The 18,778-nt window shown below is 34.3% G+C and overlaps 1 protein-coding gene across 1 annotated transcript in view; it reads right to left on the bottom strand.

The window, feature by feature from the left end:
* The window catches only part of LOC129231180 (uncharacterized), a 201,806-nt gene that overhangs the window by 24,505 nt on the left and 158,523 nt on the right, over positions 1-18,778 (bottom strand). The window contains exon 2 of the mRNA XM_054865427.1: positions 668-1,009. Within this exon, the coding sequence (XP_054721402.1) occupies positions 668-1,009 (342 nt within the window). The remainder of the gene's footprint in view (positions 1-667; positions 1,010-18,778) is intronic.

Raw genomic sequence — 18,778 nt, 5'->3', positions numbered from 1 at the left:
TTTGAAGGCGGACTTAAGTTTTACAGCAATATCTAAATCATTGTGATCAGTGGATTTATTCTCATTACTTAAAATACAGAAGAAAAACTGGAGAGCAGATGTAAAGGTAAAACCAATAATTGAATAAATATGCATAAGGTATAAATAATTTAACATAAAAAAATTCAAGTTCAAAGTTCAAACCAGAGAAAAGAAAAAAAAAATGTTTTCCTCTCTTTGGTAACATATGTACACAATTTACAATAATGTAAAAAATAAAAAATAAACAGGGAATTGTAATGGTATTCCATTACAATTCACTGTTTATTTTATTTTTTTTATGATAATTTTTTTTATATAATCATAACAAGAGCGACGTATCAAACATTCAAATTTTCATCAAAATTTAACCATAAGTAAAAATATCTTGCTTGTAATCTGAAATATGCATTAACAAATGTATAGAATACATTTGGAATCTTAACCACGTTGGTTTCTTCTGGATGTCTGTAATCGACTGAAATTCAGAAATCGCAAGAAAATTTTAAAAGTTTTTTTTTTTTTTAACTGCAGAAAGAGTACATGTACGGAAAAGAAAATTTGTTAGTGAAGAAAAATATGTAATAGTTTTTTTCTTCATGTTGATAGGCACACACACCAAAGAAGGAAAATGAAAGCATTTACTTACAGTATTTTCTAAAGACGTTGACTGATTCAAAGCCCAAGAGTGAATGGCATTTCTGTCGTAGTATTCAGGATCTGAGCAATTATAGCATTTGCCAGTTGGCGGCCTCTTGTAGCTGTTGATCAACGATTCGGATAGCATTCTTTCACTTCGAATTCCATTCTTTTCAATGTTACGGCTGTCGGTAGTGCCTCCTGGAGAAGCATAGTTGAAAGTCTCATGGCTGTTCAAGTTTCTCTGTTTTAAGAAAGTATCTGGAGATTGAAATAACTTAATAGCGGCAAAATTAGGATTGCATCCACTGGAAATGTGTTCATTAGTTGAATTGACTCTGTGATGGTCACCCTATAAAAAGAATTAAAATATAATTCGTAAATTTAAAAAAACGAGCTGATGTGTGCATCACATGACTTCCTTTTACTCCAATTTTAGTGTCATTTTCCCATTATTGGCAATTTTAAAGTGATTCAATAGTTTATTCTCTAAATATCACCACCAGTGGCCAAACTGAAACCAGATTTAAAAAAAAAAAAATCCGCCAAATTTGTCGCCAAGTTGGCGACAAAACTCGACCAAAAAACTGGCGATATATCGCCAAGTGTCAGCCAAATTATAACACCACTTGAATTTACATCGAAATTAACAATGATTTCCCTCTAAAAAGGGGCAAAAGACCCCCTTAGGAACATCCGAATGCAACCAAAAGGGAAGGTGCACAACTAGACCCCACTAGGAGTCCACGTACCAAATTTAAACTTTCTAGGACATACCGTTTTTGAGTTATGCGAAATACATACACACATACGTACATACAGACGTCACGAGAAAACTCGTTGTAATTAACTCGGGGATCGTCAAAATGGATATTTCGGGTGTCTGTACGTTCCTAGGCACTTATCCACGTGTGGTCGAGTCGAAAAAAAATCCCAACATTCGTTCGGGGGTGAGCAAAATAGAAATTAAGGCCGATTTTTGGGTGAAAACTTTTTCGCGAATACAATACTTCCTTTTTTGTAAAAAGGAAGTAAAAAGAACAAATCAAGTAAATATTAAAAACGCGATCAAATCACAATTTTAGTTGCTTTATTTTTACAACTAAAACATTTAAACGAGAAACAGTTTAGTAAATATATTTCAAAACCTCCATACTACCGAAAACTGTTAAATATTTTCCGTTCAAAGTAAGCCGAGTATTGCTAACAATGATACCCTCATTACTAAGAAGTCTTTAATTGCGTTAACGTAGCAGTAGTTGGAAGCACACGCTGTCTCTCCACACACGCCAACATTATATATATATATATATATATATATATATATATATATATATATATATATATATATATATATATATATATATATATATATATATATATATATATATGTGTGTGTGTGTGTGTGTGTGTGTGTGTGTGTGTGTGTGTGTGTGTGTGTGTGTGTGTGTGTGTGTGTGTGTGTGTGTGTATGTGTAGCGGTTGATCCAAAAGTCAGGACCAACTTTAAAAAACGAATAATCCGAAAGCGAATAAAGATAAAAACATGCGGTTTGCACTACACGAATGGAAAAGAAGCCGGTTTATATAAAAAGGAGCAACGGCAGCGGACAATGGTAATCAAAGCTAATTTGCATTGAAATGTTGTCCATAGTTGAGAAGTCCGTCCAGTTAAACCGCATTATAAGAAACATGGAGAGAAAAAATCTATAGCGCCATCTGTTGGTCGAAAACAGAACTATTTTTGTTTCGTTGCCACACACAACCCGACTTCTTTTCGATTCGTTCAGTGCAAAACATATTCATTTTAAAAGTTGATCCTGCTACAGTAAAGTGATCATCCGCTATTGAATAAAACAGCCTACAGCGCCATCTGGGGAAAAATTGCAGCATTAGAATTTCTGTCTCGAAAACAAATTGAGATAGAGGAAAAGAGTGATTTTCAAAGTTATAAAGCATCATCTATTTATTACGAAAAGACACCTTTTGAATACCAATTTAAAGAATAGAAAGCTAAAAATGTGCATTTGTTTTTCCGTGATTCTCTACACTGACGTGAGAAAATGATCCGAGATAGAAAAAAATAGATAAATTAAAAATAAGCTGCAACAATATTACCTTTAATACTGACATTTCGGTGTCATGTTTTACACGGAAATTTTTATTTCTCCTTCCATTCAAATTTCGTGACGTCACAGGAACATGAATCCCGGACGTTTTCGGGAAATCACGAAAAACCAAATGCAAGTTTTAGCCGTTCTATTATTTGCATTAATGTCAACAAGGTATTTCTTGGCCTAAACCATGGTATCCTACAACTTTGTAAATCACTTTTTCCGCCTATCTCGAAACGTGTTTGAGATAGGAATTCTAACTTCATAGTTTTATACCAGGTGGTAACATAAGTAGTTTTATTCAGTAGAACATGGCTACTTTACTATACATAGACACCACATTTTTGAATATAGTAGCAGACGTTATGATGCTAAGAGGGTGGGAAGCGACTTTAGTGGGCATCCTATCAGTGGCGTGCGGATCAATATTTTTTAGGGGACCAGTTGGTTACGGTAAATTACGATACACAAAAGTAGATTTATAGATATATTATCTTCCCTATTATTATCAACTTCAGTGTTATGCTTCAAAGTTGATGAGCGACATTGCTCACTAAGATGAAAATATATTCGAGTTTTACCAAACGTTTTCAACTGAGTAATGGCTTGGTAGTGTCCTTGGGTTTTCTCGTGACGAATCGTTGCCTTGTGGAAATTGCTCATATCTGAAAATCCATTGGCATTCCAGGCGCCTTTTTCCTTTTCAAAAAAAAAAAAAAAAACGCTGGGCCTTAAAATGCCGATTGTAATTTTTTAGCTTCGGAGATATTGCTAGGTCAGGAGTAGGCCTGCTCTGTGAAATTATTTGAGCTTTCTCTTGGAAAGTCAAAGCTCCGAACGAACGGTTTGCGAGAACGTCCAGCAGGCAGCAATTCTCTTCCGAACTTCGGGGCAGTCTGTACTGTTGCACATTCTCCTCAACTACGTCCAGTTGGGGACTTGTTTTTTCAACCGAGTCCCCTTCCATTACAAAAGAACATCACAATGGACGCAGGAAAATAACTTTGACTAGTGAATTTGTTGTTTCCTGAAGCTCACATAGAAACCTGTACACTAGGTACGGAAACAAAAATTTGTCCGTTGGTTTAAAAAATGCGTGAAATAATCAAATAAGCTTCCGAGCGAACGCCAAGGATCTAACAAAAGCTATATGAGATCTGGGGAACAGGTTCTTAAGAGCTAGTCCCTCGGACAAGTCCATTTAAGACGTCGCACACAGGGGAGAAAGGGAGGAAGGAGCAGTAAAAGTAGCGCTTTCTAATAAACTTGTTTTTCTGCTCACGTTTTTTCTTAATAAATTATTCTGCAAGGTAATTTTTTTTTGAAGGAGCAAATATTTAAGGGACCAGCCTAGTCCCTCTGGTCCATGGGCGGCACGCCACTGCATCCTATATGATGTTACAATCTTATGAGGAGTATGATGCTTTAATTTTATTGTTAGTAGATGAATTTAGGCGCTTCTACACGGCAGCAGATGGTGGATAATGGATAACCTTTTTTATTTATTATTGAAGTGAAACCTTCTTAATAAACAAAATCTAATAAATAAATCTTTAATAAATAAAAAAACTTAATATCTAATGAATCTTTAATAAATAATCTTAATATCTAATAAATAAATCTTTCAGGGCGGCAAATTTTCCTTTAACCACACATTCTTTAAATGATTTTTTTTTTAATTCTTGAAAGTAAAATTTTAGCATTCTTTCATTTTTCACAGAGACAATTTTTTCTTTCAATTTAATAATGATTACCTCCACACATCTTATGAAAATCAAATGTTTTTCAATCGTACGATGTTCTGCGTCTGCGCCATCTAGTTCCACTGATCGAACTCGTAATCAATTCAGCTTACCGTCTTAAATGATCCAAGATTAGAGATGGACATAATCGAGTTCTCATAATCGAACCACTTAATTTTTCCCAAGATCAATCGAGAACTCGACTAGCACATTTCGAGTTCTCGATTGTCACATCTCGAGTTCTTTGATTATCACATCTCGAATTCCCAGTTATCTCATTTCGAATTCTCAATCATCACATCTCGAATTCTCAATTATCACATCTTGAATTCTCGATTGTTGCAACTCGAGTTCTCGATTATTATTGATCGAATTATTGAGCAGGGTACATCTCGAGTGTCCAAGCGGTGTATTTCTCGAGTTCTTGATACTTCAACAGCTCGAGCGATTTCAGAAGTGAACGAACATTTTAAGTGGTTGAGTTCTTGAGTGATTCAGATGCAGGGATACCCACAGGGGGAGGGGGTCATAACGCAGACTGCGCCATTGAAATTTTTAAGGGATGTTAGCCTTTTTTGGGAGAGGGGAGTATCCTGATATGGGGATCGGGTCCGTAGTTAATAAGGAGTGAGCCATCACTCTTGAGCAGTTTCATCTTTTAGGGGGATCAATTGCTCCCCTGGATTGGAAAAATTAGTATTCTTATATAAAAGTGAGTGAGGATTTGTTGTTTTTCGATATAACTAGCATTGAGTGTTCGATAAAACTAGCACCTTCTTGCTCACCCCCCGCCCATGGAAAAATTCGAAATAACGGGCCTGCTTTTGAGGAATGGACACCCCTTTAATCTGAATGGTGTTGTAATCAAGTAATTGCTTCTCGAATTTTTAATTCGAATGCTGTTGTAATAGAATGCATGCAGTCGAATGCTTGGTTATCAAGAGATTCTTTCGGACGGTTTGGTAGTCGACGGTTTTGAGCTAACGATGTTGATGAATTATCATGTGGGCAGATTAGTGGGAGACATTGGTTGTGTGTCCATGTGGCGTAGGTCTGGAAAAAAAATAGGGGGACGCTAACAGGTTCGAACTTGAGAGATAAAGTTTTAATACATATATTTGATCTAATAAGTCGGAATACTGCGTGTAAAAATCTGAGGGGATACCATCCGCCTATGCCCCTCTTCAGTAATTGAACAAACCTCTAGAGTGGTTTACGTTTCGAGTGATGCATTCGCGGAGCGCAATGGCGTAGCCATGGGAGGGGGATAGGGGGGTCAGAACTCCCCATGAGCCCCAAAACAATATATATATATATATATATATATATATATATATATATATATATATATATATATATATATATATATATATATATATATATAGTATAAGTGTATAAACTTGAGGGCATGGACTTTAAACTTCAGAAAAAATTAACGCCCCTCCCCCCCAAGGATTTTATCTCGCTACGCCACTGCGCGGAGGTGCCTATTTAAGAGGAGAAGGTTATGGTACAAACTGCGTATTTAATATGTTTAGAGGGTCTAAGTCTCTTTTTGGGACTACCATTCCCGGGGAGAGAGCGCCATTGCTTACGGGGACGAATGGGTATCCCTGTCATCCGATATGACAGTGAAACAATTCAATTACTGCATGAGGCATTTCCTGGTAGTGTACTCTCTTGTTTCGGTAATCAGAATTGGCACCCTAAATCGTGTTTCAACTTCATTAGATTTCTTCTTATGGGATTGTTTGAAGTCAGAGGTCTATGTCAACAAGCCCACAACCACCCGTGCATTATCATGTTGCGATATCGAGAGTCAATAACAGTAACTGCTTGACCAGCGTCAACTTTCATTATTCTTTTAAAATAATTGTTCAATTATGAAAACGCGTTATTGTGTGTGTGTGTGTGTGTATTGTATAACGCTTCATTTTTACTAACCCTAAAGTCACAGCTGTCAAATTGTTCTTTTTACACGGTTGCAAACAATATACTGTAAAGATGGCAGCAAATTCAAATCTCGCGTTACCTTTGGGACACCCTTTATATTTTAAAAGGTTATAACTTTGCATACATATAATCAAAATATAAATAAAACAGTAGAAATAAAAAAGAGAATGATGTAAGACAAAAGCGGGAAATTTATAATGCTAATTACTACTGAAATATTTTTGGAAGCTTTGATGTCCACTTTTCATTTTCTTGCAATTCCATGCATTAGTACCCACATCCTCAGACTCATTATTGCTTTTAATAATAGAAAATAACTTCATCATTTCCATAATTGATTCGTTCATAAATTTAGATATCTTTCCCTCGGATGGGAATTGAAGGAAGTAAAACTGATCTAAACCATACAAAATACAATCTAGCAAACTCAAAATTAAAGCTTTTACACATACCCTTAACGAATAAACATTCATCATTTCCATTCTACTAAAATATAAACAGAAACACATCGTAGCTCTATAAAAGAAAAATCCCATCAAAAAATAAAATATTTAAAAATTCAAGTCTCGCTTCCATCGTAAGAAGTTGAGAGATATCATGTAAAACTAAGTTAGTTGTTTTAGTTAATCTCTTGGGAAGCACCTATTTAACAACTTAGTTACAAATAGTTCCCTATTTAGTGACCTTGTAACATTTATAGGGTACTGTATCAATATTAGACATTCTTATTTCATAAATAAACATAATGACTTGGCAATCGCATGTCAACACTACGTAATAATAAGTGATCATAGCGCTTTATTTGTGCTTGTTTACATATCGCATAAATTAGTACAGCTAGTAATATATTATATAAAAAGTATTTTAAATAGTGTATCCATACTTATCCAATTTGCGCCCCCCCCCCCCCCAAAAAAAAAAAAAAAACCCGCCAGGCAGACTTTGTCGGCGATAACACTCAGGATACGTGTAAAAAGTTATCAATTATTTACAAAAAATCGAATTAAAAGGTTATCAGTGCGGTTCTTCCGTCTGGCACTAGTTGTATCATTTTTGGCGTCAGCGAAACGGAATAAGTACCATATTGCTACGTTAGTTTGTTGCTTTGCGATTGCCAACTCAATATATTTATTTTAGGTATAATATTCATACAATTTCAATAAGTGTTGCAAAGCAACTTAATAGGAAACTGATTATGACAAAGACAAAGTTGTTAAATCGGTGCTTCCCACGATACTAACAAAAACAACTGACTTAGTTTTACATGAGATCTCACAGTTGTTGCTGTAGCTATACAACAACTGTTGATTTCCTCTTTTGACAGAGTAGTTATACTGTCAATTTCTTAGAGTGCGTTACAGGCCTTTCAGAATGGCCAAAACAGTTCTGAAAGAATTTTAAAAGTGTAGGCTTTTACTTAAGAAGCTAGCACACAAAATTTCATTCCAATACATTCCTGCCCACTGCAAAATTGTGGCAATAAAATGACTGAAACACTGGCTAAGAAAGGAGCTTTGGTGGTAAAATAACGCATGAATCATTCACTTTCCTTCCATACAACTAAATTATTTGTTAAGCTGATCCCCAGAAACAAATCTCAAACAAGATATGATGCAACATGCGCTTAACAAGAGATTGGGGACTCTGTGGAAAACAAAACGATTCCCAGTTATCCTAGGAAGACTGCAGTGGCTCTCTTTAGAGATATCACTGGACTATGTAACCATTTCTACAGAATCAAAGTGGTGGGTTCCCCAGAATGTTCTTTGTGCGATTCCAAACAACCAATGACTTTTGAACGTTTAGAAAGTTGTATTGTGTTACCTCAATATGATGACACAAAATATATCGGAGAGCTAGTGAACTAATGGCTTACAAAAAACATGAGATCTCACAACTTTTTATGGTGGAAGCGAGAATTGCATTTTTGTACATTTTGTGTTTTTGATGGGATCTAATTTCTTTTGTAGATATTGCTTTCTAATATGGTGGATCTAATGTGGTCAATAGGAAATAAAGCAGATAAGGGAATATTCCGATCACTGGAATTTTGGACAACAATCGTTTTATTCTGTCAGTAAAACCAAAGCTGCGGAGTAAATGGGAAAAGTACGAATTTCGGCTTCGACATTCTTAAGCCCCAAATCAGTCCGACTCCGCATCCCTGAATAAAAGAATAGGCTGAAATACAGTAGTTGGCCAAATTATTCGGGGCACCACTCAAATTCTCGTATTTTCAAGTTTAGACTCACTTTTTGAAAAGATAAGCCAGGAAGCATAATTTTTTTTAATTGCGCATTGCTACTGGTATCGTTATAATTGATTTTTATTAGCGGCAACACTACCGCTCTGTGTCCGAGTTAATAAATAAATAAGGGTCTTCCCGCTTTATTTACCATTGGGTAATAACAGCTGTTCCTGTGTGAGGTTATATTCAGTATTCTAGAAATATTTCTACAAAAATTTCGGTGTCTGCTGTAGCCAATACTGCCGTGTGCAGGTAAACGGCAGTATCTACAAAAATGAGTTTTTGAGATATTTGGAGAAATGCGTTTTTGATTTCCCACAAATATCAATAAAATATTAACATTTGATTTTAGGCTCTTCTATATGTTTATATCGAAGTATTTCTCGGGCAGTTTGTTTCATTTTGATTTTGCAATCAAAATTTTAATTAAAGCAGATACTGCCGTTTACCTGCTCTTCGCAGTAGTAATTTTTGTGTACTTTTTCTGGTAATCAGCAGTAACTACACAATGTACCATTGAATGACCAATAATTACAAATTCAACATAATACGGAGTAGATATGTCATTACGAAGCATATTTATTGAAATGTGAATAATATATTTTATTTTAAAAAATAAATAATACCCTGTATACACTTGACATAAATTTAATATAAATAAATGAAATGTAATCTATACATATAATAAAATAAGATGTTTGTGTGTGTGTGTGTGTGGCGCGCATCCCGGGAAAACGGTAAGGCCTAGAAGGATGAAATTTGGTATACAGGTGCAGTTTTTGCTGAAGATGTGCACCTCGGGCTTCGATTTTTGATATTTTAATTAGAAAAAAAGTTATTTAATGTTTTATGTGATTTTTAGCACTTTTTAGTACTTTTAACCGCACAGACCCCGATCCAATCGCACCACACAAATATTTATTGTACTATAGTGTAGGAAATTTAATTTTAAATCAGATTAATGAAAAAATTTCGAAGATAGAGCAATTTTTGTATTTTTTATGAATTTTTGAAAAAACCTTTAATTTGCATTTTTTCCTGACTTTTATTTTTTCTAATGTCATCCTGCTAGAAGTATCAAAGCCACATCTCTAAAATTTAAGTTGGTAATAGTAAGAACATTTCGCCCTCTTCAGAAGAAAAAAGTTCTTAAAAATACGCATTAGTTTTTTTTTTTTTTTTTACAATTTTTTTAATGCTGAACACATCATGTCTTTCCACTCATCGGTCGAAAAAAGCGTTCTTCAATCTTTTATGCTTCTGACGTCACTACTTGGATTTCGATTCCATATTTACGATGGAATCTTAATCGGAAACAATGTTAATCTTTTTTTTTTACTACATATAGTTTACATCTACATTTTACTACGTGATTACCACGTGTTTTTCCGGCAGCGCTTGCTTTTTTTCTTTCCGTTTTTTAAATTTAGGCATTGCAATTATTTCTTTTCCCATTCCAACCCCCCCCCCCCCCCCCAGGCTGGACGTTGCGTTGTGCTGCATCTATATTACGTTACATTTCATAGTTGTGCGCATTTAATTCAATAAAAACAGCGAGATTTTTTTTTCTTTGTCAAACGCTGCACACTACGGGGCACTACGGGGAATTTTGGAGATGAACTTTTTTTTTTTTGCTCTACTTAAATAAAATAGCGGTTTTTTGAGTGATCTTTGTTTTTATTATGAAATGGGCGGGGAGGTTAAAATAAATAGAGATGGATCAAAAAAATTTAGAGATAGATCGTAAAGGTAGATAGCCGCAGAAGGCGGCAATCTAGGCGTAAAAATGTGAATGGCACAAAAAAAAGAGATGAATTGATTAATACTGCTTCCAAATTTATTTAAATAGCCGCCGAAGGCGGCAAACGCTAAGTAAAAAAGTAAATGACAAGTTAGTCAAACAGCCGTCGTAGGTGGCTGCTTGCATAGATAGGCGAATGGCGTAAGAAGGCGAACCAGCTGGTCGCCGCAGGCGGCTAGTTTAAAAATAAAATAAAAGTTTATTTTGTACACAAATGTTTTTATGCCAATATAAAAATAAATTAATAAATATACATGTATATTTATATATATATATATATATGTTGGTTATAAATTTATTATTAAAGAGGACATAATTTAAATAGGGTATCGACCTACATCCACTTGATATAAATTTAATCCAAAATACATTTACGTACCTCCTCAGATACCAGATATACTTGCTGATTTAAAGTCCTTGATACAACGAACTCATTTTTATGTTTTACCTTTTTAAACACTAAATTAAAAAAAACTTCAGTAGATATTTTTTTTTTTTTTGCGAATCAACTAAATCTTCTGTCATGCTTCTTCTTAATTGGAATTCCTCAAAATCGCGGACGAAGGGGAGGGGGGTGCAGACATAGAAGTCTTCAGATGAAAATTAATTTTTAGGAAATCAAATTCCTTGAACTGATTATCTTCATAATCCACTTTGTAAAAGAGATTCCGGGAACCTCGGCGAAACTCAACTTTGACGATGTCCTATGTACGGTTTTGACATGGATTTCAGTTTCCTCTGATATTGTCCTGCAGGGAAACCACGGAAGTCATCTGTAGTCATGCTGATGACAGTCAATTTGTTGTTGTTGGAGGAAGCCACAACATGTTCAAAATCGTGAAAATCAAATACATTTACTCAAAATTCAAATACTGACAACGAATAGTTGACAAGGCATATGTTTTGATTGCTTAACCGCATTGTCGAAAACTCTTTAATGTTCCTACGTTGTCACTTGGCAACTGGAAGATTCTTTAGGCATTTTTAAAGCATCGCTTAATGTTTCGCACTTTGCAATAAAGCAATAAATATCCGTCAAAATTTAGGCGAAAGAAATGCTTCGTGTGTTAACAATGGCTCTCATCGAACTACTAAAATTGCAGCAGCTTAGTATATATAAAAAATTGAAAAATATCGTCTGCGACAGAACAAACAAATGGAACAGAATCGTTCTGTTGCTACACGTTTATTTATCGTCTGCCAAGCATTACTTGAGTTAACTCGTATGTTATCTTTTATAACTGTACATTAGCAAAAAAAATTTTGTTTTATTGTTTTTAGAACACGAATATGAAGAATCAAAGTTTTATTTTTTTAATGTTTGAGGGCTGTGAAATTACAAAACGTTTTCTTCGACTTTATTTGAAATGAAGTATGATTATTTTCCCCAAGTATCTCCCCCTTTTAAGTATCTCTTTCGCTCAAGGACTAGAGACGGTAATTCCCAAATTTTGCCGAAAGATAAAACACGACCTGGCACGCATACCTACATCTAATGAGAAGTGACTAGGAATCATTTTAAAAAATGCAATATTTTCTCTAAATTTCCCAAATCAAGGAAATTTTTGAGAGGTCATACAATGACCTCTCAATCGGGGTATTACTGCTTGCGCTTAGTTGAGTTAAAAAGAAATCGCGAAAACCATTTATTCGTCTTGGTTCAAGTTTTGGCGGCGATTCATTTATGTTCCATTCTCTGGACAATGGTTATGGGCAGATATGGAGCAGTAAGTACATACTGCTGATTACCTGCATAATGTAGCGATAATATCATTTACTGCTAATCACCACTGATTTTTTTAAAAAATGCTTTTATTTAGCGTTAACCAAATAAACATGTTTGCGCCATAAAACTGAAGAAACATAGATTTGAAAAATTCAAAAAAAAAAAAAAAGAAAATGGAAAAAATTGCAGTTACTGCCATTTACCCACCCACGGCAGAACGATCATGGGCAAAAAATTTCATGAAAATCAAAAAAATTGCAGTTATTGCCGTTTGCCTTCCCACGGGAGAAAGTTTTCGTTCTTCCGTGGGCAGGTAAAGAGCAGTAAGTACATACTGCCGACTTCCCGCAAAATGTTGCTAAAAAAGCAGTTACTGCTAATTACCACTAATAAAAAAATGCTTTTTTTTTCTGCGGCAGCCAAATAAAAATGTTTGTACCATAAAACTATAGTAATAAAGATTTCAAAAATGCAAAAAAATGAAAACCGAAAAGTCTGCAGTTACTGCCGTTTACCTGCACACGGCAGAATAAGCAAGAAACACTTATAAATAAAGTTTCTTTTTTTTTTTTTTTACTGCTGTTTGTGGTTGAAGTTTAATATTATATTTACGTTAAAACTTGGTATTCTCCAAACAGATATTTTAAGAATGCGCAAAGCTTCAAACATGTCTCCTAGAAAATGTAGCGACATGCAAGCATTTCTTCTTCCCTCCACACATCCCCAGAGAGTTATTGCAAGTATAACAGGTGTTTTTAAATCAGTAGCTGGATATAACAAAATTAAAATTGACCAAAACATGTCACTGGGAGAGGATAGCTAAGGGAAATGTAGCTGAAAACACCTCACCAATCTCGCACGGGCCATAGAGAATCAATAATATTTCCCTCAAAAGTCACAAAAATAATGTAGCGCGTCTTACTGCGACGATGATGAATGAACTGGGTATTGAAGGTTTCCACAAGGATGGTCCGGAGGCAATTGGGTCGCCGCACCTTGGGGCAGCCAAAGCCCTATAATAATTTTGGACATTGGGCGGAAAAGTAAACCATTTAATATTGCATTTTTACCGTTGTATTGACAAACTAAGAACATATCTTCAATCTAAACTAACTAGTTTTTAGCATTATTACCCGAAGATAATATGTTTTATTCGAAGAACTAACTTGCTACTTCGTTAGTAGACAGTTTAGTAAACAGTAGGCAACATGTTTAAAAACTCAACAAATTTAATTCTGTAATGTGCTGTGCTTTATCCGCCCCTAATAAATAACAAAGACACCCAGAAACATATCTTAGAAAATAAGAAAATTTTGGAGAATTTTCAAAATATTTCGATATTTTTGAATTACGAAAATAGGTAACAAAACTATTAAATCCAACACATTTTAAAGAGTTTCAGCTTTTATAATCCGGTTTTAGTTTTTGCCTAAACCAGCCTATTTAAAAGATATTGACAATTAAAGCCAAGCAATCATTTAACATTTATCAGTTTACTTTTGATTGTAAACCCTTTCAATTTAATTCCTTCGGAAAATCTGTTTCATTTTATACTTTGTAGGGTGTGGGACGAAAGCATGAAAGATGCTAAGAATCGCGGTTTCGTTTGACAATTTCGGGGACTACAAAAAGTTGTATTTTTCTGAGTTCTTAGTGTCAATAGATGAAACTATTACGTTGTGGCCATCACGAAACTTTCTTCTATTTCTTTTTAATGAATTCTGGTCCCTCCCCATGCTTGAATGATGAAGCAATATTCCCAACAAAAACAAAATTACACACGAAAGAACTTGACGATCATCCCAATTCCCGAATAATCGCAAAAGCAAAACAAAGAGCGAACATTGACAATCATTTTAAAAGCCTTGCTTGAATTAATTACAAATATTTTATTCGGTAACATAAATAAGATGGCAACAGTTAAAAGTTTTAAACCCTTGAGATATTCTTTCCTATCACTTCCGAGCAATTCAAATACTCAGACGACAGTCTATTACGATTTATCTTTCTTATTGTTGTATCAATAAAACTGGTATTTTTATTCGCACAAAAAAAAAAAAAAATCAGCCCCCCTTAGAGCGGTTGGCGCCAAAATTGAAACCAACGTCTGTTTTCATATAGGTTCACCATTATTCTAAACTTCATGTACCCTCTATGGGCTATTTGTCGATAAATTTTTATTTGATTCCGTACATATTTGAGATATAACAGTCACAAGTGAAGACAAAAAACGTTCGATAGCTCAGCCCTCGTTTGAGCTATTGACACCAAAATTGAATCAGCACCTGTACCTGCTAGGGGCAATATATAGACCAAATTTTGTTTGATTCCGCCTGTTACTTCCTACGGAATAGCAAGCACGCATATGACTCAAGAAACGTTCCACTGCTCCAACCTCGTTGGAGGTATTCGCGTTAAAAACTAATGGCATAAGTTCCATACATAACAATTTATTAATCAATTCTGATTTCAAGACCAAATGCTTTTTGAAATGCAGGTTTGGAGACTAAAGGCTTACACTTTGCAACACGAAATGCCACAAGAAGTGAAGAATTTGCTTGAAGATGATGTAATGGAAATTGGATCAACTAATATTTCATATTTCTACGGAGTTTGTTTTTAATTGTTAATTACTTACTTTATTTTGCATTATTACTTAGTATTTTATTATTTTTATACTTTAAGTGATAAAATACGATCAAATTGTTCAGTAGAAATTGGTTTTACTGAAATGTCCAACCTCTCCATACACTTGCCCCAGTGTGCGCCGGTCCATCAAAAAACCACGCTGCACCGAGGCTAAAAAAAAGCGTATACAATAGGCAAAACAACCCAAAAAACAAACTACAGTTGAGGACTGGAATCGTTTAAGTACTATTTGTAAGTAGTGCTATTAACAAATGTTATTATTTTGATTAGTTTAATGTTTTACAGGTAGGTTTCTCCAACTACTCCACTTCTAGCATTTTTTGGTCGACATAAGTTTTTTTTCCTGGGCACCCCAGGTAGCGTGCGACACCGCCTGAGGAGGGCTATTCCATCAAGACTGTTCTCTAGAGAGTAATAAACATCGGAAAAGCACATAAATCCCTGATTCTGCGGCCGGTACAAGGAGTAATGATGTGTTTTGTGCCACATATGCTTACGCGATCTGCTTTCAGCGACTTGGCTTAGTCAATTTTGATACGTGCAACTACTGACTTAGAAACACCTGTTAAATTTGCAATAGCTTTCTGGAAATAGCCTTGCCCATTCTTTTAAATAATAATAAAAAAAAGCTTTGACAAAATAAAGCAAAAAAAGAAAAAGAAAAATCAAATAATGAAATTTGATCGCAAACTTTAGCAACATTGCTTTATTAGTAAGTGTTACTTACGTATTAACTATAGCAGAAACCGAAACTTTCGAAGAAATATTTCTAATAGACTTATTAATGACACAGACTGGTAGTGTTGCCACTTCTAAAATACAGCAACAACCATACCAGCAGCAATGCAGAATAAAAATAACTAGTGAGTCGTGGTTTATTCCTTCAAAAAGTGAGCCTAAACTAGAAAATATGAGAATTTGATTAGTGTTCCTAAAAGGAAAATTACCAAGAATCCCACTTATCGAAATCTTCCAGCAGATAAGACTTAGAAAAACTAAAATAACTTCATACTTATTTCAAAACAGTCCATTTCGATATTGACAATTATTGAGTTCGACAAATTAAATCGTCAATTGTTAATTGACACTGTCGGCACATTTTACGGCGTAGCCATTTTCTGTATATCTCGTATCCGTTATTAAATGTAACAATGCCTAACTCCGCCGGACTACACTCTTAAAACTACAGGTTGCGTTTGGCACTTTTCAAGGGTGAAATGCTTGCAGCAATCAGCGGTACCCAATACGGAGCCGAAATGGCCTCGCACCAAAAATGGCACCCATACTGATTTCTACTATAGATCCTTCTCCCCCTTCCCCGTATTGTGTGCGTTTTTAAATACAGTTGTGTAGTTTCTTTTTTTCATTATTGTTTTGATTTATGATATTCTTAGTTTTGGACATTTTTCACATTGAATTGCATTCTGGAAATGATTAAAACTTGTAATTACAGCATTTAATCACATTTCAGAGTTTTTAACAAAGATAAGAAGTGTTCATTGCTTTAATTTATCTGATTGTGCTCTAACTCGGTGTTTCTCAACCTCTTTTGCCACGGAACGGTAAAAGCCTTGTGAAGAAAAATGCGTACCACTGAAATTTTTATCTTTTTCTTAAAAAATAAATAAATAATAGCTCTGAAGCCGAAAGCTTGTGAAAAAATTCTGCGTACTGACGTTTTTTTTTTTTAAATAAATATATCAAAGTTTTTAAATAATAAATCAAAGTAATATATTAAAAATAAATAAAACAATAAATATCTACCCCCTTTACTTGGTATCAAAGAGCTGTCACAAATATATTTAAATTTAAAGACGAGTCATTATTTCAATAATCATAGCTAAGTGTACCAATAATCATTTGTGAGGAATTACAGAAAATTACACGATTTATTATAAAATTTATGTAAAAACAATAAACTCATTATTATTTTTATTCTTTTATTTCATTGTTTTATTTTAATTTAATAATTTACTTATTTATTTTGAGCAAAGAAATAGCAACCAGAATGAGGAAAAACCTTTGAGGACCGGTAAAAAAATTTCCGAGGATCGATGCCTGTCCGCCGGTTGAGAATCGCTCAAATATTTCAATATGTTATTGACATTTACTACAGCATGATCCGTAATGAAAATGAAAAAAAAAGAGGTATTTAAGAATTATTTACAGGAAAAGCCAAAAATATTCTCGGGTATAACAGTTTCAGAAAAACAAAATCGTTTCATAAACGTTCAAAATTTCAATAAAGAGTAACAAAATAAAATGCACATGCAGTTTTTCGACAGTTTAAAAACCAAAAGAAATTTCCAACTCCATATTTATTCTATTGGCTTCACAAAATAACACAATCGAGATATTAACCACTAACAGGAAATAATTCAAACACTTGAATGAAAAGGCAAAAAAAAAAAAAAAAAAAAAGTTAGACGTTTCTTTTTCAGTTGATTTTATTCGCTTGCTTTTCTGTTATATCTACGAAGGAAAAGAATTAGCATTTTTATTCAGGTTCTCACTTGTTGATTATTGATAATCTTATTGCCAGTTATTATTTCGGTGATTAAATGCTGCTTATTGAGTACAAGAAAATAATGATAGATAATTTTAGTACTGTTTTGAATGATGGAAATGGCACGACAGTAACGGTAAACTGAACAATAAAGAGCAGTAAATGTACTTTAAAACACTTATAAATTATACATGAAATACACCGCCAACTCAGTCACTTCTAGCCGAGGACTGCAGTTTCGTGCTTATTATCACTCATCAGCCCGGCTTAGGAAGTGGCTGAGCTGGAGGTGGAAAACCACTTAAGGAAGCCAAGAGTGTATTTCAGCCTTAGCCCTGGCTATAGGGCCGTACTTACTACTTATAACTATGCTTGAAAGCCCTAAAAGCTACAAAGTGATCAAAAGCTGTACTTACTTATAATTTTGGAGATTAATCCAAGAAAAGTTAACTTAATCCAATATTTTACTTCATTCAATGTGAAATTCACATCGTTGCAACCTATCCTCCGTTCTGATTGTGAGCCGCTCCACCACCCGAATCTCTAATCCCCCTTGCAGTACTATGCCCATCCACTACCTTCAAAAGTGACAACTAACCAGAAGAGTGGCAGGGTGCAGCGCCCTCCTGAAAAGCTCTGGGAGAAATACTAATGCCCAGGGGAACTTGTTGCATACGGAAAAAAAATGATCCTTTTGAAGATAGACCCCAAACTTCATTGTAATGAATTTCTTAATTGTTTCCAAACTACTTTGAAATCTCCACCTTACAAGCTGAAAAAAAGGAATATCTAACCAGAAAAAATACTGAACATTTAACTATTTCATGTGACAATTTTTAAAAAATAGATGAGAAGAAAGGAATAAAAAATATTTGTCTTAGAACTGAATTCTTTTTCATCTAATCAAAATTATAAAATGGAAAGTTTTAAAATGGAATGCATTAAGGCATGGTTTTTTTTTTTTTTTTTTTTTGAATGGTTCAATAACGTGTTAAGTTTTTCCAAGCTTTAGCCCAATGAAACAAACTCCATTGCGCATTTACTTATTCTCTTCAAATTTATGTAATGTCTACATGTGCTGTATTAAAAATTGTCAGACAAAATGATGAAAACAAACACAAAATAAAGAAAACATCATTTATTTTAATCACAACACCAAAATGAAAACAAAGGAAAAAACTATCTTTAACAAAGCAATACGTTGAAAATGTTAAAAGAATAATAACAAAGCATGCAATTTATAAAAGATCAAAGTTTTGTATAAAATCAAAACTAAAAAAATAAACCAATCAATCAAATGAGTTTTATAATGCAGAGTTTCCTACACTGTGGTCCGCTGACCCCCGGGGTCCTTGAGGCCATGCGGTCCTATCCAGCTAAAA

Source organism: Uloborus diversus, chromosome 10, assembly GCF_026930045.1.
Source record: "Uloborus diversus isolate 005 chromosome 10, Udiv.v.3.1, whole genome shotgun sequence".
In the NCBI taxonomy this organism is placed as follows: domain Eukaryota; kingdom Metazoa; phylum Arthropoda; class Arachnida; order Araneae; family Uloboridae; genus Uloborus; species Uloborus diversus.
The sequence above is the reverse complement of the archived record's forward strand: the minus strand, read 5'-3'. Positions and strand labels throughout refer to the sequence as shown.